The following is a 24,622-nucleotide window of genomic DNA, read 5'->3' on the forward strand; positions in this document are numbered from 1 at the left end:
AGTGTGGCGAAAGGGTGCAGAACATTAAACACATTCTGCGCCACTGCCCACTCTCACCTGATTGAGCTGACACTGACCTGCTGAACACCAACCAAACAACACTAGAGTGGCTGGCTGTCTGCTGTGACAAGCTATGATGATGACCCCTCAGCAGATTGTATCTAACCCGCTGAGTTCCTCCAGCAGTTTCTTTGTCGCTCTAGATACAACATCTGTCGTCTCCTGGGTCTACAAGCAGACTCCCTGACCTTCCCCATAATGCAAAAATCTCATTTCAAATATACTTCGGTGTCATGTAACAAACAAGGTAAAAGTGTGTGGAAGCTAATCTTTTTTCCAGCCAGAGTAGGTCGACTTTTCCAAGGGGACTGACTTGTGGTTTTGAATGGAAAAGAGAGGAGATTGTGGCTGGTTAAAGAAAGACTTCCATTTATTCACAGTCCAGACCCCGACTCTCAAACCACTGTCTACAAGGCACGGGTCAGGGGTGTGACGGAACACTCTCCTCTTGGCCACAGGAGTGCAGCTACAAAAGCTCTCAAGAAACACGGCACTATCCAGGGCTGACGCCACCCTAAGAAAAAATTCCTGCCCTTCCTCCACCTCCGGCGCACAGTGCCTGCAGTGTGCACCGTCTACGAAGTGCAACGCGCTTACTCACCCGCTCTACTCTGACAACCCATCCCAAAATCAGCACTTCTACCACTAGGAGGTACCGCGGAACTGTGGCATAGCAATTGGCGTAACGCTATCACAGCGCCCTCTGTAAGATCGGGGTTCGCTTCCTGCCGCTGTCTGTAAAGAGTTTGTATGTTCTTCCCGTGACCGCATGGGTTTCCCCCAGGTGCTCCGGTTTCTTCCCTCACCTCATATGGTTTAGGTTTAGTGAGCTGTGGGCATGTTATGCTGGCGCCGGAAGCGTAGCGACACTCGCAGGCAGCCAGGCACAATCCTCGCTGATTTGATTTGACGCAAATGACGCATTTCACTGTGTGTATCAGTGTATATGTGGCAAGTAAAGCTTATCGTATGGGCAGCACAGTAGCGTAGCAGTTAGTGCAATGCTGTGACAGCAAGCCAGGTTCAATTCCCACTGCTCTCTGAAAGGAGTTTGTACCTTCTCCCCGTGACCCGCGTGGGTTTCCTCTGGGTGCTCTGGTTTCCTCCCACAGTCCAAAAGAGGTATGGGTACGTAGGTTAATTAGTCACATGGGTGAAATTGGGTAGTGAGGGTTGTTCGGCTGTATCGCTAGATAAACGAGGGGAGTGGGGGCAGGAGACAATACCACTTGCTGGTTCCCCTCCATATCACACACCATCCTCCATATCACACACCACCCTCCATATCACACACCATCCTTGATATCACACACCATCCTCGATATCACACACCATCCTCCATATCACACACCACCCTTCATATCACACACCATCCTCCTTATCACACACCACCCTCCATATCACACACCACCCTTCATATCACACACCATCCTCCTTATCACACACCAACCTCCATATCACACACCATCCTCCATCTCACACACCATCCTCCATATCACACACCACCCTCCATATCACACACCACCCTTCATATCACACACCATCCTCCTTATCACACACCAACCTCCATATCACACACCACCCTTCATATCACACACCATCCTCCATATCACAGACCACCCTTCATATCACACACCATCCTCCATATCACACACCATCCTCCATATCACACACCACCCTTCATATCACACACCATCCTCCTTATCACACACCAACCTCCATATCACACACCTTCCTCCATATCGCACACCACCCTCGATATCACACACCATCCTCGATATCACACACCATCCTCCATATCACGCACCACCCTCCATATCACACACCACCCTCTATATCACACACCATCCTCCATATCACACACCAACCTCCATATCACACACCACCCTCCATATCACACACCATCCTGACTGAGAAATATATTTCAAAATTAAAATGAGGAACTCAGTGAGTCAGGCATCGTCTGCAGAGAGACACATCATCTGCAGAGAGACACATCATCTGCAGAGACACACATCATCTGCAGAGAGACACATCATCTGCAGGGAGACACATCATCTGCAGAGAGACACACCATCTGCAGAGAGACACACATCATCTGCAGAGACACACATCATCTGCAGAGAGACCCATATCACCTGCAGAGACACACATCATCTGCAGAGAGACACATCATCTGCAGAGACACATATCATCTGCAGAGAGACACATCATCTGCAGAGACACACATCATCTGCAGAGAGACCCATATCACCTGCAGAGACACACATCATCTGCAGAGAGACACATCATCTGCAGAGACACACATCATCTGCAGAGACACACATCATCTGCAGAAAGACACATCATCTGCAAAGACACACATCATCTGCAGAGAGACACATCATGTGCAGAGACACACCTCATCTGCAGAGACACACATATCATCTGCAGAGAGACAGATCATCTACAGAGACACATATCATCTGCAGAGAGACACACCTCATCTGCAGAGAGACACATCATCTGCAGACAGAAACACATCATCTGCAGAGAGACACACATCATCTGCAGAGACACACATTGTCTGCAGACACACACATTGTCTGCAGAGACACATCTCATCTGTAGAGTGACACACATCATGTGCAGAGACACATCATCTTCAGAGACACACATCATCTGCAGAGAGACACATCATCTGCAGGGAGAAACATCATCTGCAGAGAGACACATCATCTACAGAGAGGATACACATCATCTGGAGACACACACATTGTCCTGCAGAGACACACCTCATCTGCAGAGAGACACACATCATCTGCAGAGACACATCATCTGCAGAGACACACATATCATCTGCAGAGAGACACATCATCTACAGAGACACACATCATCTACAGAGACACATCATCTGCAGAGAGACACATCATCTGCAGACACATCATCTACAGAGACACACCTCATCTGCAGAGAGACACATCATCTACAGAGAGACACATCATCTGCAGAGAGACACATCATCTGCAGAGAGACACATCATCTGCAGAGATGCACATCATCTGCAGAGACACGTTATCTGCAGAGAGACACATCATCTGCAGAGACACACATCATCTGCAGAGACACACATCATCTGCAGAGACACGTTATCTGCAGAGAGACACATCATCTGCAGAGAGATGCACACAGTGTGCTGGAGGAATTCAATAGGTATGGCAGCATCTGTGGATGGAAATAAACAGATAATGCTTATTACGCTAGACATTCAACTATGGGTGGATACGCTACCATGCTGCCTCCAAAAATATGGAATGCTTCACAAATTTGCGTGTCATCCTTGCATAGGGACTACTCTAGCCTTCTCTGTCACTCCGATTTTAGTATGTGAACTGCCAGAGCCAGCGAGACAGGAGCTTTCCCTCAGGCCCACAGTCCTGGGCTCCTGCTGTGCCCTCTCGGCTCTGGATTGTAGTCCTGCTGGCGCTGTTCAGGCTAAGAGGTGACAGCCGCAAACTTGTGGTCAAATAAACCTGAGGGATTCCAGATCCCAGCATCTGTGGAATCTCTTGAGGCCCTGGGAATATATCACTATCCTATCGTCATTGCTGGATCTAAATCCTAGATCTCCCTCCCCTATAGCACTGGAAGGGGGAGGTGCTCCTTCACCATGAAGACTGCAACTCACCACTGCCTTGTCAGGGGTAATTAGTCAGGGCTACACACTAGGTGGCCACTTTATTAGGTATACCTGTACACCAGCTCTTCAATGCAAAAATACCTCATCACCCAATCATGTGGCAGCAACTCAATGCATAAAAACATGCTGACATGGTCAAGAGGTTCAGTTGTTGTTGAGATCAGACTTCACAATGGGGAAGAAACGTGATCGACATGACTTTGACTGTGGGATGATTGTTGGTGCCAGATGGGGTGGTTTGAGTATGTCAGAAACTGCTGGTCTCCTGGGAGTTTCACTCACTGCAGTCTCTAGAGTTTACAGAGAATGGTGCAAAAAACATCTAGTGAGCAGCAGTTCTGTGGGTGGAAACGTCTTGTTAATGATAGAGGTCAGAGGAGAATGGCCAGACTGGTTCAAGTTGATAGGAAGGTGACAGGAACTCAAATAGTGGTGCATAGAGGGACAACATATTGAAAGTTGAAGTGGAATGGCTACAATAGCAATGAGGCCACATAAATGTATGCTCAGTGGCTGCTTCATTAGGTACAGGAGGTTTCTAATAAAGTGGCCACTGAGTGTGAGTGCTGGCTATCCCAGCAGCCCCCTAATTTCGAGGAGTTTCTGTTCCCTATCTAGTTAGTACACAGAGTTTCCTTTGACTCACCTAGCCCCACCTTCCCAGGCTTGTCCTCCACGGAGCCCGTAACCTTAACCGACCTCTCTGGCAACTGTTCCAGCTACAGGTCACTCACTCCCTGAGACAGATCCCCTCCTGCCTGGTCTATGTTTGTCCTGGACTGCTGCCCGGCCTCTCCTCTCACCACGGGGAGCTATGAGCAGACACGCATCAGACTCAGAGCACCGAGCTCCCTGGGTATGGGAGGGGGTGGGTGAGTTACCTCCAAATAAGGGTTACTAAGGTTTACATCAGAATAGGGAGGGTTTACTCATCAGGAAAGCGTGTAGAAGCTGGAATTCCTCAGGAAGAGATGGGAAGAACATCTGATGGGTGTTCAGTGTGAAAGTAGTTTAACTTATGAGGTTTCTTTATAGCATGAACATAAATGTTACGAAAAGAGGAGTGAGAGACAGAGAGAGGTAGAAAACAGATAGACAGACAGAGACAGAGAGAGGGAGAGACAGACAGGCAGAAACAGAGAGACAGACAGAAATGGAGAGACAGATAGACAGACAGAGGACAGAGACATAGAGAGAGAGAAATGAGCTGAGGGAAGGAGGGGTAGAACTGGGACAAGGGTCAAGGGAGAATGATAAAAGGGATGAGGAGGAGCAGTGGGTGAGTGGTAGGAGAGAGATGTGGATGAGATCGAACAGTTGATGTGAAGAGGGGTAAGCAGACTTTAATATCAAGTATGTGTAGTTCACTATATACTGACTTGAGATTCATTTTCTTGCTGACATTTGCAGGTAACAAGAAATACAATAGAATTTATGATAAACTTTACATAAAGACTGACAAACAACCAATTTGCAAAAGAAGACAAATTGTGCAAATTTTAAAGAAACTAATGCTGAGAGCTTGTTCTCAAAACTGAGTCTGCAGAATCAATGGAGGTTGTAGAATCAGTTGTGTTCAGAAGGATGAGGAACGGAGAGGTGAGTGGGGATTGAGGAACAATCGGGGGAAGGTGAAGAGCTCAGGCTGGTTTGTCTGTGTACGAGGGTGCCATCTCCGAGCCTGAACAATCACATCAACGTCACCAGGACTACAGTCCTGAGCCAAGCGCGCACAGTAGGAGCCCAGGACTGGAGACCTGTGGGAAGGCTCCTCTGTCACTCACTTCAGCAGCTCATGTACTACAGTTGGAACGACCTTCGCCCTCTGTGCAAGGTTGGCATGCAAAGTCGGGAAGCATTCCACTTTTCTGAGGTTATCACGCTAGCGTAGCAGTTGGTGTAATGCTTTACAGCACTGGTGGTCAGTGTACAAGTCCCGTTACTGTAGCTAAGGAGATTATATGTTCTGCCCGTGGGTTTCCTCCGGGTGCTCCAGTTTCCTTCCACATTCCAAAGACATTTGGGTTAGGATTAGTAAGTTGTGGACATGCTACGGCCAACATTTGCGGGCTGCCCCCAACACATCCTCAGAATGAGTTAGTCATTGACACATCTCACTGCACGTTTCGATATTTCCATGTGACAAGTAAAGCTGATCTTAATCCTAAACATGAGAAAGTCTGCAGACGCTGGGAATCCAGGTTTATTTATTTATTGCGATACAGCCTGGAATTGGCCCTTCAGGCTGAGCCACCCAGCAATCCCACGATTTAACCCTAGCCTAATCAGGGGACAACTTACAATGACCAATTAACCTACCGACAGGTAGGACTGTGGGAGGAAACTGGAGCACCCGGGGGAAACCCACACAGCTTTGCTGCTGTTCTGTCTGTCTTGTTATATGTCGCCTGCACGCTGGCCTGCTACGTTGGCACCCAGCAGCATGACAATACTTGTAGGCTGCCCCCAGCACATTCTTGCTCATGCAAATAACTCATTTCACTGTATGTTTAGTCACTGTTCATTTGACTAATAAATCTAATCTAACCTCATCACAGATTCTGTATAAAAACAATATTTTATTCCAGATGCGGTGTGTGCCTGGAACTCATTGACCGAGAGGGTGGGAGTGTCACATTCAGGGTCCGCGCACCTTCGCCAGCGGGTTTGGGAATGGGTTCGTCAATCTCACTCACAAGTATGCACGCTCCACTTAATTAGTGTTTCATTGTGGTGGTATTTAGTCCTTTCTTCTCAATTCAGTCTGATCGAGACTTGACCAAAAGCCTACTTACCATTATGGTTCCGGGAAAGAAAGTTACCATTTAGCCTGAAGCTGCTGAGAAGGGTATTTATTTAGTATTAAGCTGCTGCAGCCAAGCTACTGTATCAGCGTTGGCTTTAGTTTGACAGTTCTAGTTAATGGCCCTGCTGGCCTGGCATTGATTGTTTTTCCTTTATTTCTGCACAGTCCCTATTAAAGTCGGTGGAACTGTTGATCTGCTTCAGTGTCCTTCATACTTGGGCCATAGAGGCTCATCCCGTCAGGGAGAGGGAGAGACCTTCCCCACAGTGATCAGCGCTGGTGAGGACACGAAGAGCTGTAAGATGCAGAATTATGGACCCGGTATTAGAAAACGGAGTTCATCTGGGGAGGTCTTTACTGTCCAGCAGAGGCCGGTTGGGCCAAATATGCTCTTGGCCCGGTGGACAAGCATAAGGATGTCATAGAGTCAGCCAGCTCCATCATGGACACTAGCATCCCCACCATCAAAGACATCTTCAAGAAGTGACACCTCATCCATCATAAGGGTCCTCACCACCCAGGAGATGCCCTCTTCTCATTACTGCCACCAGGGAGTTGGCACACGAGCCCGGAGAGCCACACTCAATGATTCAGGAACAGCTCCCTTTCCTCCACCACCAGCTTTCTGAATGGTCCATGAACCCATGAACACTACCTCATTATTCCTTTCTCTTTGACCCTCTAATTTTGTAATTCATTGTAATTTTATGTCCTTCCTGCAGCAAAATAACAAAGGTCACATCGCAAGTCAGTGATAGTAAGGCTGACTCTGATTCTGAGCATGAGGCCTTTAAAGATGACCTTAATAGGATACCACAAACATACTAACAGCTTCAGCACTTGTTTTCTTTCACATCCACCTCTGTTATTTAAGTGATGTCATCCAAATCATGATAAATATAACCTCTGGGCAGAAGTTATTGCTCTTCTTTAGTTACCGCAATCGTTACAAAATGTTCGAGATATTTGTGCACACAGCGGTGATGAGGGAAGGGAGGGTACTAAACCACCTGGAAAAATATCGAGAGGTGTTTACGTTTCGGGCCGGAGAGTCTGTCGGGGAAGGGACTGATCAACAGTGAAAGGAGTTTTAAATACACATTTATTTACCAACAGCTCAGTAGAGGTTGATATTTCTAGACTATTTCTGGGAACATAGAACAGTACAGGACTCTGCAGGACCTTCAGCCAACAATATTATGCTGACCTTTAAAGCTACTTCATGATCAGTCCAAAGCTTCCTTCTCATATGGCCCTTAACCCTCCATTTTTCTTACATCCATGTGCCAAAGAGCCTCTTAAATGTCCTGAACATATCAGCCTCTATCACCATCACCGGCAGGACGTTCCACACACTCACCACTCTCTGTGTATATAACCTACCTCTGATGTCCCCGCTCTGCTCACCTTGAATGGATGTTCTCTGCTATTAGCCTCCACTGCTCTGGCAAAAAGGTGCTGCCTCTCCACTCTACCCATCCCTCTCAGAATCAGGCCCATCCAGTCCTAATGAAGGGTCTCGGCCCAAAACATTAACTGTTTATTTCTCCCTCTCCCCCACCCCACCATAGATGCTGCCTGGCTTACTGGGTTCCTTCAGCCTTGTGTGCATGTTGCTCAAGATTTCCAGCATCTGCAGAATGCCTTGTGTCCAGTTTTTGTGGAATTACTTGAGATTCCCCTGTAGCTGACAATGCTATCAAGTAGCACTTCCTCACCGGCAACCTGCTCACCACTGTCCAGCTTTGATAAAGCTGGGACTATATGCCTGCGTGCTGGACGAGATATCACAGAGGGGAGATGGAGATGACTAATCCTTGCTATCAAGGATCTGTGGCATTAGAATCAGGTTTATTATTGCTGATATATGTTGTGAAATTGGTTGGTTTGCCGCAACATGCAGTGTAATACAAAAACATTTTACTGCTGCTGTAATCCAACCAATTTCACAACATATATCAGCAATAATAAAACTGATTACTGTAAGTTACAGTAAGAAATATAAAGATAAACAAATAATGTAAAAGGAGCACAAAATAGTGAGATAATGCACAATACTTGTTCTTGTTTGTGTGTAGTTTTTCATTGATTTTATTGTATTGTTTTGTTCTGTTGTACATGCCTGTATGAAAATGCATCTCAGTGTGGTGTATGGTAACATACGCATAGCTTTTATATACATTTACCTTGAGCATTGTGGAAATATATCTGTAATCCTGAAATCTTTATGAATTTATAACTTTTGTAAAACATAATGTGGCAAAATGGAACCTGTGTAATCCCAGAGTGCTTTGCTGGTTTTTAGATTCATTTGGATGGAAGGCTTGCAAGAGGGGGTGTGATTTACAGCAGGGTGTATTTTACGGCACAGAGTGTTTTGACAACCAGAGAAAAACAACACATAGCTGCTGGGGGAAAGTCTCAAAAGAAATGGACTAATTAAAAACAAATGCAACTCATTTAAGATGGATGCAGATAAAGAAGGAAGGCAATTAAGGATGAGTGGAGTCTGTAAGTTTATAAAAATTATCTGTTTGAGCTGTAAGGTTGAAGCTACCTATCAATGACTTAATATATGGAGGTAGACTTTTTCCTGCAAGAAATAAAAGTGCTTATAATTTGACCTACTCTGAATTTGTTGTAGTCTGTTACTGAATATTAGAAGACTTATCTGAATGGTGCATGACAACACTGAGTACTGAAGAGAAGAAAACTTACCACACCAGGTTCAGAAACAGCTACACCCCTGTAATCATTCACTTCTTGATGTGACCTGCACAGCCGGAACCTTACCTCAGCAACAGAACACAATGCATCACCTCCTACACTATTGTGGATGTAGTTGCACTAATATCTTATGATCAGAATTAGGCCATTCAGCCCATTGAGTCTTTCCTATCATTCGACTATGTCAGATTAATTCTCTCCTTCAACCCCATTCTTTTTCCTTTTCCCCATCTTTGATTCCCTTACTAATTAAGTACATATCAATCTCCACATTAAATATGTCCTATCAAATATATATTGTTTTGCAGTCTTTTTATTCTTTTCACTGTCTAGTATAATTTATGTGAGTCATGCCCTGTGTGTTATATACTCTGCTCACTTTATTTGGTGCACCTGTACACCTGCTCATTTATGCAAATATCTAATCAGCCAATCATGTGGCAGCAACTCAATGCATAAAACACAAGCGATTCTGCAGATGCTGGAAATCCAGAATAACAGACACAAAATGCTGGAGGAATTGAGCAGGTCAGGCAGCATCTTTGGAAATAAATAGACATTTGATATTTTGAGGGAGGGGCCTTTTTTCAGGAAAGGAAGGAGGAATAAAAAAGATGGGGGAGGGGAAGGGGGACTAGCTAGAAGGTGATAGATGAAGCCAGGTGGGTGGGAAAGGTATAGGGCTGGAGAAGAAGGAATCTGATAGGAGACAAGAGTGGACCATTGGAGAAAGGGAAGAAGGAGGGATACTAATGGGAGATGGTGTGGATGAGGAGCAGAGGCAAGAGATCAGAATGGAGAATAGAAGGGGGAAAGGGGAGGGGAGGGAAAATTACTGGAAGAAGAAATCGATGTTCATACTATCAAGTTTGTAAGCTAACTAGTTGGAATATGAGGTGTTGCTCCTCCACCCTGAGCTTGGCCTTAACATGGCACAAGAGGAGGTAATGGACCGACATGTCGGAATGGGAATTGGGAGAGGAATTAAAACAACTGGCCAGCAGGATATTCTGCTTTTGGCAGGTAGAGCAGAGGTGGTCAACAAAGCTGACCCCAACTTATGTCGGGTCGCACCCGTGTAGAGGAGGCAACTTCAGGGTTACTGGGTACATAGACGGCCCCATCAGATTTGCAGGTGAAGTGTACAGGACAATACATAAAGCAACACATAAAAGCATGCAGTCATGGTCACGAGGCTCAGCTGTTGTTCAAGCCAAACTTCAGAATGGAGAAGAAATGTGATCTGAGTGACTTTGACCATGGGATGATTGTTGATGTCAGGTGGGGTGATATGAGTGTCTCGGAAACTGCTAACTACTTGGGATTTTCACACACCACAGTTCACTAGAGTTCACAGGGAACGGTGCGCAAAACCAACAAACATCCAGTGAGCGACAGTTCTGTGGGCGAAAACACCCTGCCGGTTAGAGAGGTCAGTGGAGAATGGCAAGATTGGTTCAAACTGACAGGAAGAAGACAGTAACTCAAGTAACTACTCATTACAACAGTGGTGTGCAGAAGACAATCTCTGAGTGCACAAAGTGCTGAATCTTGAAGTGGATGGGCTACAGCAGCAGAAGACCATGAACACACTTTGCTAGTGGCCACTTTATTAGGTACAGGAGATACCCAATACCTAATTGAGTGTGCGTGCGCCCACAATGCTGCTGCAAGCTTTTTGTTGTGCCTGACCCTCACCATTCTGGGAATGTGGTAATAAACTTGACTGTTATTACATGCGTTGGCCATTGTTCAGCCAGTAATGCATGCAGCAATGCAGCTAAAGTGGCAGCTAAAACCACAAAGTGCAGGGGTCAGTGTCCTGATGAAGGGTCTCGGCCCGAAACAACAACTGTTTACTCTTCTCCATAGATGCTGCCTGGCCTGCTGAGCTCCTCCAGCATTTTGTGCGTATTGCAGCATCTGAAGATTTTCTCTTGTTTGTGACCAGTGCAATAATGACTTAAATATCCCCCTTTCACGATGCAGATCAAGGAGATGGTTTCTCCGCCCTTAACCAATCCAGCTCAGGGTTTATTTCCTCCTCCCACCCAAGCAATTCCTGCCACAGCATTCACCCAGAAACAAATGTTTTCCTGGCCGGTGAGATGTCCGAGTTTGATGTCCACACTGCTATGACTGAAAACACCAGAGGCTATAAAAAGTGAGGAAGAAACCACAGCAAACCACGCCCCCAGGAGCAGAGCTCAAAATATCCTGAGTGTTTACAACTTAAATATAAGGAGTGGAAATAGGGGAGAGTGTGGAGGAAGATTCACAAATACGCTGTGTTTGCTTCTGAAAGGGAGATCGGAAACTGGTGTTTCTGGACTGCTTTCTGGGTCCTTAAGATTCATCAAAACGTGCTTTTGAGAACCACATGCATGTTTTCAACACAGCTGCACGTACGTCAGTGAATGCAAAGCCACGGTGATGTTAAATTGTTGTTGGGCTGAACGCCTCCGGGGGTTTGTGAACTGCAGTGCATGAGCTCATATCTTGCCACTGAATCTTCCACCCATCGCATTCCCACTCAGTCAGCTTCTCCACACCTTTCTCAAATCCCGTTACATCCGCCTCCCAACTAACCAGGGGCTCCCACCTTTTTTATACCGTGGACCTCTTCCATTTTCAGGTCAGGTCAGGGCCTTGCCTTGCTACTGGTACCACGTAGCTCAGTACTCCCTGTCTCGGGTGGGTTGTTGGCGACTCAGTTGGCACACCCCCTGGTGCACTTCGGTTAACCAGGGAGGAGGGTGTGTAGGCACCCAACAGGACTAAAAACAAAACCTGTCAAAGGGCGGATGAACTCTTTGTGAGTCAACGGCCACCTATTGTCTGTGTGAGGAGTGGCGCACCACACAGTCTTTTGTTTCGCGCCTTGTAAACCATTGCCCGACGCCGGCCCCCCTAGGCCTGAGTCGACATAGTAGTCTTCCATCAGCCAAGGTTACTAACAGCCCTGCAGAATTCAATACCATCAGCAGACATGAAAATATAACATTTCATCCCACCAAGTTACGAATATAGACCAGCGGGCCTACGGTCTGGCCATACAAGAACGGTTTGCTCACTCCCACTCTTTACTTTCCATCCAAGAACCAATTCTCAAACACATGTCAGTACGTTATCTCCAATTCCATATGCTGACACATTATAGACCGAACAGCATTATATGAACTTAGAAAAACTTAGAACAAAAAAACCTAGAAAAACCCCAAATACTTTTGGAAGGGTGGAAAAGTAGCCGTTAGCATAATGCTTTACAACACCAGCAATCAGAAAAAATGGGTTCAAATCCTGCAGCACTCTATAAAGAGACTGTACTTTCTCCTCCTGACCACTTGGGTTCCGCTGGGTCCTCCACTTTCCTCCCTCATTCCAAAAGACATATGAGTTAGCGTCAGTAAGCTGTGGGCATGCTCTGTTGGTGCCAGAAGCCTGCTGACACTCAAGGGCTGCCCCTAGCACATCCTCAGACCGTGTTGATCATTGGCGCAATCGATGTATTTCACTGTATGTATCAATCTTTCGATATACATGTGACAAGCAAAGCCATTTTTCTTTATGTGAAATACACCAGCAGTTGTCCTGTTCTGTTGTACTAGCCTCAATCTCAGCGACTAATCAAACTTGACCTCCCCTTCATCAATCCAAGCTCTGGCTGCCCAGTCCTATTGCTCTGTGATGTTATTACATCGTCCATTACAGTCTCCACCAGTGCCATCAACACCAGTCGCAGGCTGATTGTAACACTCACAACACGCTGGAGGAACTCAGCAGATCTATAATTCCTTCCTTTGCTCTCTCCAAAAGTCATAGGAGCAGAATTAGGCTAGTTGGCCCATCCAGTCTGTTCTACCAATCAATCATGACTGATTTATTTTCCTTGTGCAATACATCATACACTCTCTAGGTTCTTTGTGAAGACAGTCTGATAGTGTCCTGATCGACTTTACCAATCCTGGCTTTATGTTCCAGATTGATTTCACCAAGCCGATTTAAATTCCGCCGCTAGATTATTATTCTAAACCACCGAGTTAAAAGCACAGCAATTGAGACGTTGCACTCCCACATCCAATACTAATCACATGCTGTGTCCCACAAGGGAAACAGGTTTTAAAAATAACACAGAATGTGGTGTCCCAACAGGAATTAAAAAATAACACCCAGAACTACCTGGAGAACATTCCACAGAAAGTAAGATCCATTCCTGTTTATCCCTCTCCTCTGGCACAGACTGATCTTCAGGGAATTTCCCATAGCCCTGTGTCTGACACCTATTCACCTTCCCTTCTCTCTACTCTCACGCTCATGTCGTCACCTTTATTCCTGTTTTCCCTCCTCTAACCCATCCAGCCTCCAAGAGGACCACGACCTTCCCATAGGGTTTGGAGGCTTGCATGCCTCTATGACCCAGAGAGCTACGTTAGCTGGAGTCAGGGCTTTATGCCCTGGCTCTTGGTAGGGTCACCCATGCCAAACAGATTAAAGGGTAGAGGCCAAACTAAGAGTGGTCCACCAGTCCAACCGGATCTGAGGTTCATCTCAGGGCCAACAACCCCGACTAGTAAGACAAGATTGTTATGGAAGCAGCAGTGAAGAACCCTTCTACAGCTGAGTGTGACGTTATTCCTGAGTCTCCAGCTGGGGCTTGTGTGACTGACAGTAGTGAAAACTGAGAGGAGGCTACTGACACGATGAAGGAAGCCCTGAACACCTCCAGAGATGGAGGGCCTTAATTGCTGCCCTAAATGCCAGCGGTGTAACAGGCAGTAAATAAGTAAGCTAACCACATTAATTCAGCAGCTGAATGACTTGTACAAGTTATCCCTGCCACAATCCCAGCCTCACCAGATCCCCTCATCTCACACATCGCTCACCATCTCTGAAACTGATCTTCTCTCTTCCCCAGTCCAATGAAGCATCTTTGACTTGAAAGATTAACTGTCCTCTCTCCACAGATGCTGAATGTCTTTTCTTCTCTCTTCCCCAGTCCAATGAAGTGTCTTTGACTTGAAGGATTAACTGTTCTCTCTCCTCAGATGCTGAATGAAAATTTTCTGTTTCCCTGCATCTGCGCTCTATTTTTAATTCACTCTTCCTGTAGATCTGCCTTCCATGTTGCTGCTTCACCCTGTGGCCTTGAAGGTCACATTTTCCCGGGCAGGCACTTAATGCTCACGCCCCACTCAACGAGCTCCCTTGACCCAATTGTGTGCACCCATTTGTTGTCAGGTCAGATCTCATTGAAACCTGTCGAATATTGAAAGGCCTAGATAAAGTGGACATGGAGAAGATGTTTCCTATAGTGAAGGAGTCTAGGACCAGAGGGCATTGCCTCGGAAAAGAAGGATGTCCCTTTAGAACAGAGATGAGGAGAAATTTCCTTAGCCAGAGGGTGGTGAATCTGTGGAATTCATTGCCACAGGTGGCTGCGGAGGCCAAGACATTGAGTATGTTTAAAGCGTAGGTTGATAGGTTCTTGATTAGTAACAGCATTAAAGGTTATGAGCAGAAGGCAGGAGAATTGGGTTGAAAGAGAAAATAAATCAGCCATTACAGAATGGTAAAGTAGATGTGATGGGCCAAATGGCCTAATTCTACTCCTTACGTCTTATGGTCTTATGGTAAGTGAAAGGAAGACAATTTCCTGCTAAGAAGACAACTCAAACATAGAACATAGAACAGCATGGCCCCTCAGCCCACAATGTTGTGCCAACCCTCTAACCTACTCGAAGATCAATCTAACCCTTCCCTCCCACATAGCCCTGTGTCTATCTAAGAGTTTCACAAATATCCCTAACGTATCTGCCTCTATCACCACCTGTTGTGGTTCCATGCACCCACAACGTCTCTGTGTAAAAATGTACCTCTGATATTCCCCCTCCATACTATTGTCCAATCACCTTAAAGTTATGCTCCCTCAAAAATGTCACTGTCCACTCTATCGCTGCCTCTTATCATCATGTACACCTCTATCCAGTCACCTTTCATCCCCTTCGCCCCAAAGAAAATGTAAGCGCTGTTCAGATGCTCACAGTCTCCAGATGCCAGACACAGAGAACCAAGGGACACACAGGACAATAGGAGCAAGACCAGGCCAGGGGGAGTGAGACCAGGCCAGTGGGAGCAAGACCAGGCCAGTGGGACCAAGTCCAGGCCAGTGGAAGTGAGACCAGGCCAGTGGGAGCAAGACCAGGCCAGTGGGAGCGAGACTAGGCCAGTGGGAGTGAGACCAGGCCAGTGGGAGCAAGACCGGGCCAGTGGAAGTAAGACCAGGCCAGTGGAAGTAAGACCAGGCCAGTGGGAGCGAGACCAGGCCAGTGGGAGCGAGACTAGGCCAGTGGGAGTGAGACCAGGCCAGTGGGAGCAAGACCAGGCCAGTGGAAGCAAGACCAGGCCAGTGGGAGCAAGACCAGGCCAGTGGGAGCAAGACCGGGCCAGTGGAAGTAAGACCAGGCCAGTGGGAGTAAGACCAGGCCAGTGGGAGCAAGACCAGGCCAGTGGGAGCGAGACCAGGCCAGTGGGAGTGAGACCAGGCCAGTGGGAGTGAGACTAGGCCAGTGGGAGTGAGACCAGGCCAGTGGGAGCGAGACTAGGCCAGTGGGAGTGAGACCAGGCCAGTGGGAGTGAGACTAGGCCAGTGGGAGTGAGACCAGGCCGGTGGGAGCCCTCAAGCTTGCCCCACCTGTGACCTCTAGTTCTCATCAGACAACCTCAGTGGAAAAAAAGCCTGCTTGCATTAACTCTATCTATAACTCGAATATTTTGTATAACTCAATAAAATACCTCCTCATTCCCCTACATTCCAGGGAGTAGAGTCCTAAGCTACTCAACCTTTCCCTCTCATCCCTCACATCCCGGTAGTGTCCTTGCAAAGTTTCTCTGTATGCACACAGCTGTGTTTAATCGGAGTGTTTACTTGAAGAGCTAACACAGCACGAAGGGCTGAGTACTCTGCAGCAATCTAAGTAAAACAAGCAGACCAGCATCAAGCGCCTGTTTCCCAATAGGTGGCAGAGTGGTCTGGACTGCAGCAGCAGCCAGTGACATCATGCCTTTGGAAGGCTATACCTCGGGGACATGGAAACATTGCACATCTGTAGACTTGATCAAAGCACCGGATATGTTAGAAAGAGCAGAGTGTTCTGCCTGGGTTGACACTGCATTCCCTTTTCCCATTTCCTCACTGAGTGCATTGGTCACGGTCTGGTGTTCTGGGACAGAAGCCAAGCTTGCAGCCCAGGGATATGAAAACCTTCCCTTTCCTAATGCCAGCATACCCCTGGAACTTGCTGGGGACAAAATGTTTCCCCTATCTCTACAAGTCGGAGCATGCAATATTGGGAAAAGATTCCATGCATTCCCAAGTTACAACATGAATATATCAGCCCAATATTTCTTGGTACTGGAATACTGCAGGCTCATCTTTGAGTGCAGGATCAGTTTTTCCAGCTGCACACACAAAATGCTGGAAGAACTTAGCAGGTCAGGCAGCATCCATGGAGGGGAACAAACGGTCAACATTTCAGGCTGAGACCCTTCATCAGGACTGGAAAGGAAGAGGAGGGAAGCCAGAATGAGGTGGTGGGGGACGGTGAAGGAGAACAAGCTGGCAGGTGAGACCAGGTGAGGAGGAAGGTGTGTTGGTGGGGAAGTGGGGATGAAGTGAGAAGCCGGGAGGAGATAGGTGGATGAGATAAAGGCCTGAAGAAGGAATCTGATAGGAGAGGAGGGTAGGCGACAAAGGAGGGCCGGCAAAGGGAGGTGGTGGGCGGGGGCGGAGAACAGAAGGGGTAATACAGGAGCATCAATGGGGTATGGAAAAAGAGAAAAAGGGGAGGGGAGATAAATTACCAAAAGTTCAGGAGCAGGGGGCATCAGAGACCAGCAGAACCTACAATGTTCTAAACTGCAAAGAATGCAGATCTAGGGTTGAACACACCCCGTCACTTTCACCTCATCCTGAACGCAGTGAGGGAATAAGTTGTGCGCATGAGGACGTCATCGCCAGGGATAAGACAATCTGTGGTCATACCGCAGGCAGTCACTCAAACCTCTGCCCTCAAATGCACGAGCAACCTGATAGACTAATATACAGGAGCATCAGTGTGTGTCGTGGGAGCCCAGTGGGAGATGACCCACTGGTGGCTGGAGACATCTGATTACGGGAGTCTTGCCAAATAATCCACAACCAGAGGACATGTTCTGCTTTCTCAGAACGTACGGAGTGGGAGGAGAATGCTGCCATTCGGCCCCTCTTAGCACAGAAGAAGGCCACTTGGCCCATTGAAGCCATGCTAACCCCCAGCAGTCCCGTTTCTTTTCTTACTTCCATGCCAGTTATTTTTCTCTCTCTCTTTCTCTCTCACTCTCTCTCCCATCCTACTACCCACCTATTGGTAACCATGCTTGGAGCCCACCGAGCCCACTCCCTGGGATTTCCTGGAAGCTCAGCTCTTTGGCAAGGTTTCTAGCCACCAACCCAAAGTCCCCACATCTGGTTCATAGAGGAAGCAGGCCCTTCAGCCCACCTAACCCGTGCTGACCACTAACCACCCATTTACACAAAGCTAACTCTATCTCCCTACATCCCAGATCCTACCCCTTCATCCACACACTGGGTACCGCTTACAGCAGCCAATTAACTCACCAACCCACATGTTTTTGGATTGCAGGAGGAGACAGGAGCTTCCAGGGGGAAACCACACAGTGAGCGTGCAAACTCCACACGGACTGCAGTCTGGATCTCCACAAAGATGAAAGATCAGTTGATTTGTTTTCAATGACAAAAGACCCATTTTCCAAAGGTCCAATGGAATAGATCTGGTAGGTGGTATTAGTTGTAATGACAAAGCTCAAACTGTACACAGCAAGATTCCACATACAGTAAGGACTGTATTGTGGGGCACTGGTGAGAACTCACCTGTTCTCATTCACAGTACCCTTGTAGAATCCCTTACACAGTCCCAGGTTGTACTATTCATTCATAAAGTGGCACCATAGGAAGCATCCTAACTGAGACAGTGCACCAAATAATCTGCTGGATCATTCAGAAGACAGGAATTGTCCGTGTTTCAATCCAAAATCCCACTGTGTTCCTCAGGCAGATTGTGCGATGCTCCATACCCCAGCATCTTATGTATCCAGACCAGGGGTGATGGGGGGTGGGGGCGGGGAGGGAAACAGCGGCACAGTAGCTTAAAAATTAGCGCAATCACTTTACAGCACCAGCGATCACCATTCAGCGTTCAATTCCGGCCACCGTCAGTAAGGAGTTTGTACTTTCTCCCTGCGACCATGCGGATTCTCTCTAGGTGCCCCAGCTTCCTTGTACTTTCCCAAGGCATACAAATCGGGTTAGAAAGTTGTATTGGTGACACTTGCTGGCTGTCCCTCGGACTGCGTTGATGCAAAATGACACATTTCACTCTATGTTTTGACAAATAAAGGTCACCTTTTAAGCTAAGTGCCCAAGTTTCTACCTCATTCTTCTCAGTTCGAAGTAAAACTTATTATCAGAGTACATACTGTACGTCACCACACAAGAACCTGTAATTCTTTGTCCTGCGGGCACGCTCAGTAAATCTATAGAATAGTAACTGTAAACGGGATCAACCAAAGAGCAAGAGCATAGAAGCCAACAAACTGTGCAAATGCAAATATAAATAAATAGCAATAAATAATGGGAGTATGAAGAAACAGATGAAGAGTCCTTAAAGTGAAATTACTGGTTGTGGGAACATCTCAATAAATGAATGTAGTTATCCTCAACTTTATTTCTAGTCCAGAGTGAGACACTCACCTCAGAACATTTTAAACAGTTTCTAAAAGTGGCTCATTAGTTGAGAGTGGAGGATGGGGGGGGGGGGCGGTGCTGTGGGGTGGGGGGGAAGTGTCCATCACCGTTGTCTCACACACAGGAAAATAAACATGTGCAGAAATGCTAAAATATGGCTGAGAAACGCTGGTGGAAACAGAACCATCCTTGTGTTTAATTAAAGATTTCTCCAAGGCTGCCAGGAGGCTGTAGCACCACATTCTCGGAATTGCATTCCAGAAGGAATTGGCTATTGAGAACATAAGGAGCCACTGTTTAACAAATAGAGGAGAGGGAAAAAATATCTGCGCAATGACTCAAGGCCTGAAACGTGTTGGTCATCATGTAAGAATATGCTTGCTCTGCGTGTGAACTATTAGGCAGGAGTTGTTACAGATGTCAGACCTGAACAAAGAGAAGACTCATGAAACTCTGGAGTATTTATACAACAGGCGAGAGCTCACTCCTTGCTTAAACACGATGCACCAACCAGGGATCAGGGCACGGGTTAATACCCCTGACCTCTGCTGAGCCGGGAGACGGAGATGGGGGTGGGGGGTTGGGTGCGACTGGTGGAGGATTGGGATAGGCAGTGTCTCCGAGTTTGTTTGGGTGCCAGCTCTGACGGGTGATTCACTCTTTAACGGGAATCCCTTTGCAATGTGTCTTGTGTGGAGATAAGTTTTCTTGACCTTCTCTCAGTCAGGGGAAGTGTGTACATTAGTCTGTGATTCAGAACATCCAACAGTGACCAGACTGTACAGGCAGTGTGAATTTAGAGCTATATAGCACCCAATCAGGCCTACTGAGCTAGTTAAAATAGTAATTTAACACCTAAGTAAACTAGCCTCTTCTGCCTACACAACATCCATATCCCACCATTCTCTGGAAATTTATGTAAGAGCCTCTTAAATGCTTCTATAATATTTGCCTCCACCACCAGCCCTAGCAGACCTTTCTAGGCACCCACCACTCTCTGTATAAAATACATCTCCTCTAAGCTTACTCCCCCTCACCATAAATCCATGTGTTCTATTATTAGACATTTCAACCCTGGGGACAATGATCCAGGCTGTTTCTTACAATGCTAACAGCTTCTATCAGGTCTCCCCTGCATTCGCAAACAATGGGAAAATCGCACAGTGTCTGCAACAGAGTGCACGGCCATCCACCTTGTGAGAAGGGGGCTCAATCGAGGTCCCACTTGGCCCCTCGAACTTGTGCTGCTTTTGGATAAGTTCATGGCTGCTCTGATGTCCCAACTCCACTTTCCTGCCCGTTCCCCATCGCCCCCTACTTCCCTGTGAATTAAGGCTGAGAATGCTTTCAATGACTAAGACCATAAGACGCAGGAGCAGAATTAGGCTATTCAGCCCAGAAAGCCTGCTCTGCCATTCCATCATGGATGACTTATTATCCCACTCAGCACCATCCTTCTGTAACCTTTGACGCCCTGACTAATCAAGAAGTTATCAACCTCCACTTTAAATATACCCAATGACCTGGCCTTCACATCTGATTGTGGCAATGAATTCCACAGATTCACCACTCTCCAGCTAAAGAAATTTCTCCTCATCTCTGCCCTAAGTGGACAAGCCTCCATTCTGAGGCTGTGCCCTCTGGTACGAGACTCCCCCACTATAGCAAATCTAATCTCCACACCCACTCTGTCTAGGTCTTTCAATATTTGATAGGTTTCAATGAGATTTACCTGCCCCCATTCTTCTAATCTCCAATGAGTACAGGCTCGGAGACATCAAACACTCCTCATACTTTAACCCTTTCATACCCAGAACCACTCTTGTGAACCTCCCAAGGACCCTCTCTGATGCCAGCTCATCTTTTCTCAGATAAGAGGCCCGAAACTGTTCACACTACTCCGAGTGTGGTCTCTCTCATGCCTCATACAGCCTCAGACTTGCACCCATCCCCTCGAAATGAACGCTAACATTGAATTTGCCTTCCTCACCACAGACTCAACCTACAAATTAACCTTTAGCAACAGTCGACATTTCAGACCGAAGCCCTTCTTCAGGACTGGAGAGGAAGGGGTAAGAAGCCAGAATAAGGTGGGTTTGAGGAATGAATTAATTAGGCTTTGTTTGTTTTTATTATGAAGGGTCTCAGCCTGAAACGTCGGCTGTTCAGACCCCTCCACAGATGCTGCCTGACCTGTTGATCGATTGATTGATTCATATGTGGTGCACTGCCCAGCAACCCACCTACTTAACCCTAGCCTAACCACGGGACAGGTTATATCGATTAATTAAACAGCCTTGGGACTGTTGGATGAAATCATCCAAACTCCTTACAGGCAGTGTTGGAAATGAACTCTGAACTCTGAACTCTGAAATGGCCAAGCTGCAATAGTGTCACACTAACTGCTGTACGAGGTCCTCTAGCACTCTATGTTTATGTTGCTCTGGAGTTCCAGTGTCTGCAGACCTCTTGTCTTACCTGTAGAGCCTTGTGTTCACGGGGATGACTCCGGGGAATCCGAGCATCCCACACACGACCCTGCTGTTGTTGAAGTTCCAGTCCAGGTCGCACACCTGCCTCCATTTCCCATGGTACTTCACTTCGATCACCCCCTCCATCACCGGGTTGCGCCTCCTGGCGGAAGCCAGAGCTGGCTGCAGGCGGACCTTGTCCACCTTGTTGAGTTGCTAGAGAAAAGCAGAGGGGGCTGTGAGTGGGAGTGGAACCAACAACTGGAAAGGATGGACAGCTTCAAGTTTGTGGGTATCAACGCCTCGGAAGATCTACCCTGCACCATTACAAAGAAGGCCACTTCATGAGGAGCTTGAGGAAATTTGGTTACGTCATCAAACAGTCTAGCAAATTTCTACAGATGTACAGTGGAGAGGATTATCACAGTCTGGTATGGAGGGGTCATAAACAGTTACACAAGTTTGTAGACTCCTCATTGGGACAAGCATCCCCACCACTGAGCTCCATCTTTACAAGGTGGTGCCTCGGGAAGGGGACGTCCATCTCGAAGGACACTCACTTACCAGGACGTGCCCTCTTAGAGTCATAGAATAACAGAGCATCACACTGCAGAAACCAAACCTTCAGCCCATCTAGTGCACACAAAACGATTATTCTGACCAGTTCTATCAACCCAGATCGCAGCCCTCCTCACCCGTCCCATCCATGTACTTATCCAAATTTCATATTGCCACCACCAGAGAGGAGGCGGACACCACTCATGTTTTAGAACAGATTCCTGCCCTCCACCGTCAGATATCCAAATGGTCCATGAACACTACCTCACTATTTTTGCCCTCTTTTTGCACCACTTATTTAATATAAATTTCTTATTGTAATGTATAGTATGTGTGGGCATGTGGTCAAGTGGTGAAGGCATTGGACTAGCAACCTGAAGGTCGTGAGTTTGAGCCCCAGCCGAGGCAACGTGTTGTGTCCTTGAGCAAGGCACTTAATCACACATTGCTCTGCGACAACACCGGTGCCAAGTTGTATGGGTCCTAATGCCCTTCCCTTGGACAACATTGGTGCCGTGGAGAGGGGAGACTTGCAGCATGGGCAACTACTGGTCTTCCACACAACCTTGCCCAGGCCTGCGCCCTGGAGAGGAAAGACTTTCCAGGCGCAGATCCATGGTCTCGCATGCCTTTAACTAGTATATTGTATGCATGGCACTGTACTGCTGCCAGGAAACAACACATTTCACAACATGTGATATTAAACCCGGTTCTGAGACCAGCTCTGGCACTCCAGGACAGACAGCCCGGATGCAGGCACACCACAGTTGCTGCTGGGTACTGGAGCTCAGGAACAGCAGAAGGCCATTCATCCCCTCGAGTCTGTCTGCCACTCACTCAGATTGGGTGGTCTTTTTCTATAAGGAGAGGCTGGGCAGACTTGTGCTGTTTGATCAGAAGTTGGGAGAACACCTGATAGATGCTCATAAGACCATAAGACATAGGAGCAGAATTTGGCCTTTCGGCTCATTGAGTTCCCTCCACCAATCTATCATGGTTGATTAATTTTCCACTCAACGCCAGTCTCCAGCCTTCTCCTACTAATCAAGAACCTATCAACTTCTGCTTTAAATATACCCAAACAACTGGCCTCCACAGGCGTCCGTGGCAATGAATTCCACAGATTCACCACCCTCTGGGTAAAGAGGTGAGAGAGATGCTGATAGGAGTGACAGCCAGAGCCCCTTTCCCAGTGTGGAAATGTCAGATACTAGGGGTTGTGCATTTAAAGTGAGCAGGAAAATGTTAAAAATACTCAGGCAGAATTTTGCTTACACAGAGAGGGGTGGGTGCCCGAAATGGGCTGGCAGAGGCAGATACAATGGTAGTGTTTAAGAGGCTGTTAGATAGACACATGAATAAGTAGGGAGTGTAGGAAATGGACTAAGTGCAGGTGGAAGGAGTTTAATTCAATATGGTCGGATGTTCAACACAGACATCCTGGGCTGACATGTCTAACATGTTTAATGCAGAGAATCATATTGCAGAGCAACAGGCCTTTTGGCCCATCACCATCATACTGCCCGCCATACCAATCTTCACAAATCCCATTTACCTACATACGTTCACAGCTTTCTGTGTCCACGAGGTCTGGGTTTGTCCTCCTTGGAGAGGAACGACGGAGGGTGGACTTGATAAGGGTGTACAAAATTCTGAGGGGCATCGACAGGGTGGGTGGTGAGGAATTTCACCACTATAAGACCCATAGACATCATTAGTTCAAAATGAGGAGTCAGAGGGTTGGAGGGTTCTGAGGAGGAAATTTTTCACCAAGACGGAGGATGAAATCTGGAACACACTGCCTGAGGGGATGATGGAAGCAGAGACTTTCACACATATAAAAAGTATTTTGATGCACATTGAAATCATAGTACAGCATGGAAATCGTCCTTCAGCCCATCTTGTCTATGCTGAGCGTGGTACCTGCTGTACCTACGCTGATCCCATTTGCCCACATTAGGCCCATATCCCTGTCTAATGACCTGTCCAAATCCCTTCTAAGTATTGTAATTGTACAGCACTTTTGATGGAGGTATACAAAATTATGAGGGGTATAGATAGGGTTTTCCCACTGAGGTTGCTTGGAACTACAACCAGAGGTCATGGGTTAAGGGTGAAAGGTGAAAAGTTTAAGAGGAACATGAGGGGGATCTTCTTCACTTAGAGAGTTGTGAGGGTGTGGAACGAGCTGCCAGCGCGTGGTGAATATGAGCTCGATTTCAATCAGGTATGGAGGGCTATGGTCCCGGTGCAGGTCGATGGGAGCAGGCAATTTAACTGGTTTCAGCATGGGCCTAAGGTTCTGTTTCTGTGTTGTGCACTTTTCTATGATGCTACCTGGCCTGCTGAGTTCCTCCAGCATTTTGTGTGAAACGTTTTGATTTTCAGCATCTGCAGCTTTTCCTGTATTTGTTTTTTTGTTTTAATTGTTGTATAATCTGATGTAATTTATGTTCTATTTATTTGTTTCTTGGAAATGTGTCGCTGCTGTGGTGTTGCTACTGTAAGCAAGATACCAG

General features: G+C 47.0%; 1 protein-coding gene, 1 long non-coding RNA gene and 1 pseudogene across 7 annotated transcripts in view; 1 reads left to right on the forward strand and 2 right to left on the reverse strand.

Annotated features, from left to right (window-relative positions):
- LOC140185614 (lysyl oxidase homolog 4-like) overlaps nt 1–24,622 on the reverse strand; it is a 120,895-nt gene that overhangs the window by 71,109 nt on the left and 25,164 nt on the right. The window contains exon 4 of the mRNA XM_072239026.1: nt 21,553–21,761. Within this exon, the coding sequence (XP_072095127.1) occupies nt 21,553–21,761 (209 nt within the window). The remainder of the gene's footprint in view (nt 1–21,552; nt 21,762–24,622) is intronic.
- On the reverse strand, nt 3,343–3,443 carry LOC140186031 (U6 spliceosomal RNA; annotated as a pseudogene).
- The window catches only part of LOC140185617 (uncharacterized), a 62,432-nt gene continuing 54,500 nt past the window's right edge, over nt 16,691–24,622 (forward strand). For 3 of the 6 annotated variants that reach the window (XR_011882675.1, XR_011882674.1, XR_011882676.1), the window contains exons 1-2: nt 16,691–16,904; nt 17,954–18,104. This is a non-coding gene — a long non-coding RNA (uncharacterized lncRNA). Of the gene's footprint in view, nt 16,905–17,953; nt 18,105–21,069; nt 24,597–24,622 lie in introns of those variants that run through there. The other 3 variants (XR_011882673.1, XR_011882671.1, XR_011882672.1) reach the window with 3 other exon arrangements.

The sequence above is a fragment of the Mobula birostris genome, chromosome 21 (genome assembly GCF_030028105.1).
Source record: "Mobula birostris isolate sMobBir1 chromosome 21, sMobBir1.hap1, whole genome shotgun sequence".
Lineage (NCBI taxonomy): Eukaryota > Metazoa > Chordata > Chondrichthyes > Myliobatiformes > Myliobatidae > Mobula > Mobula birostris.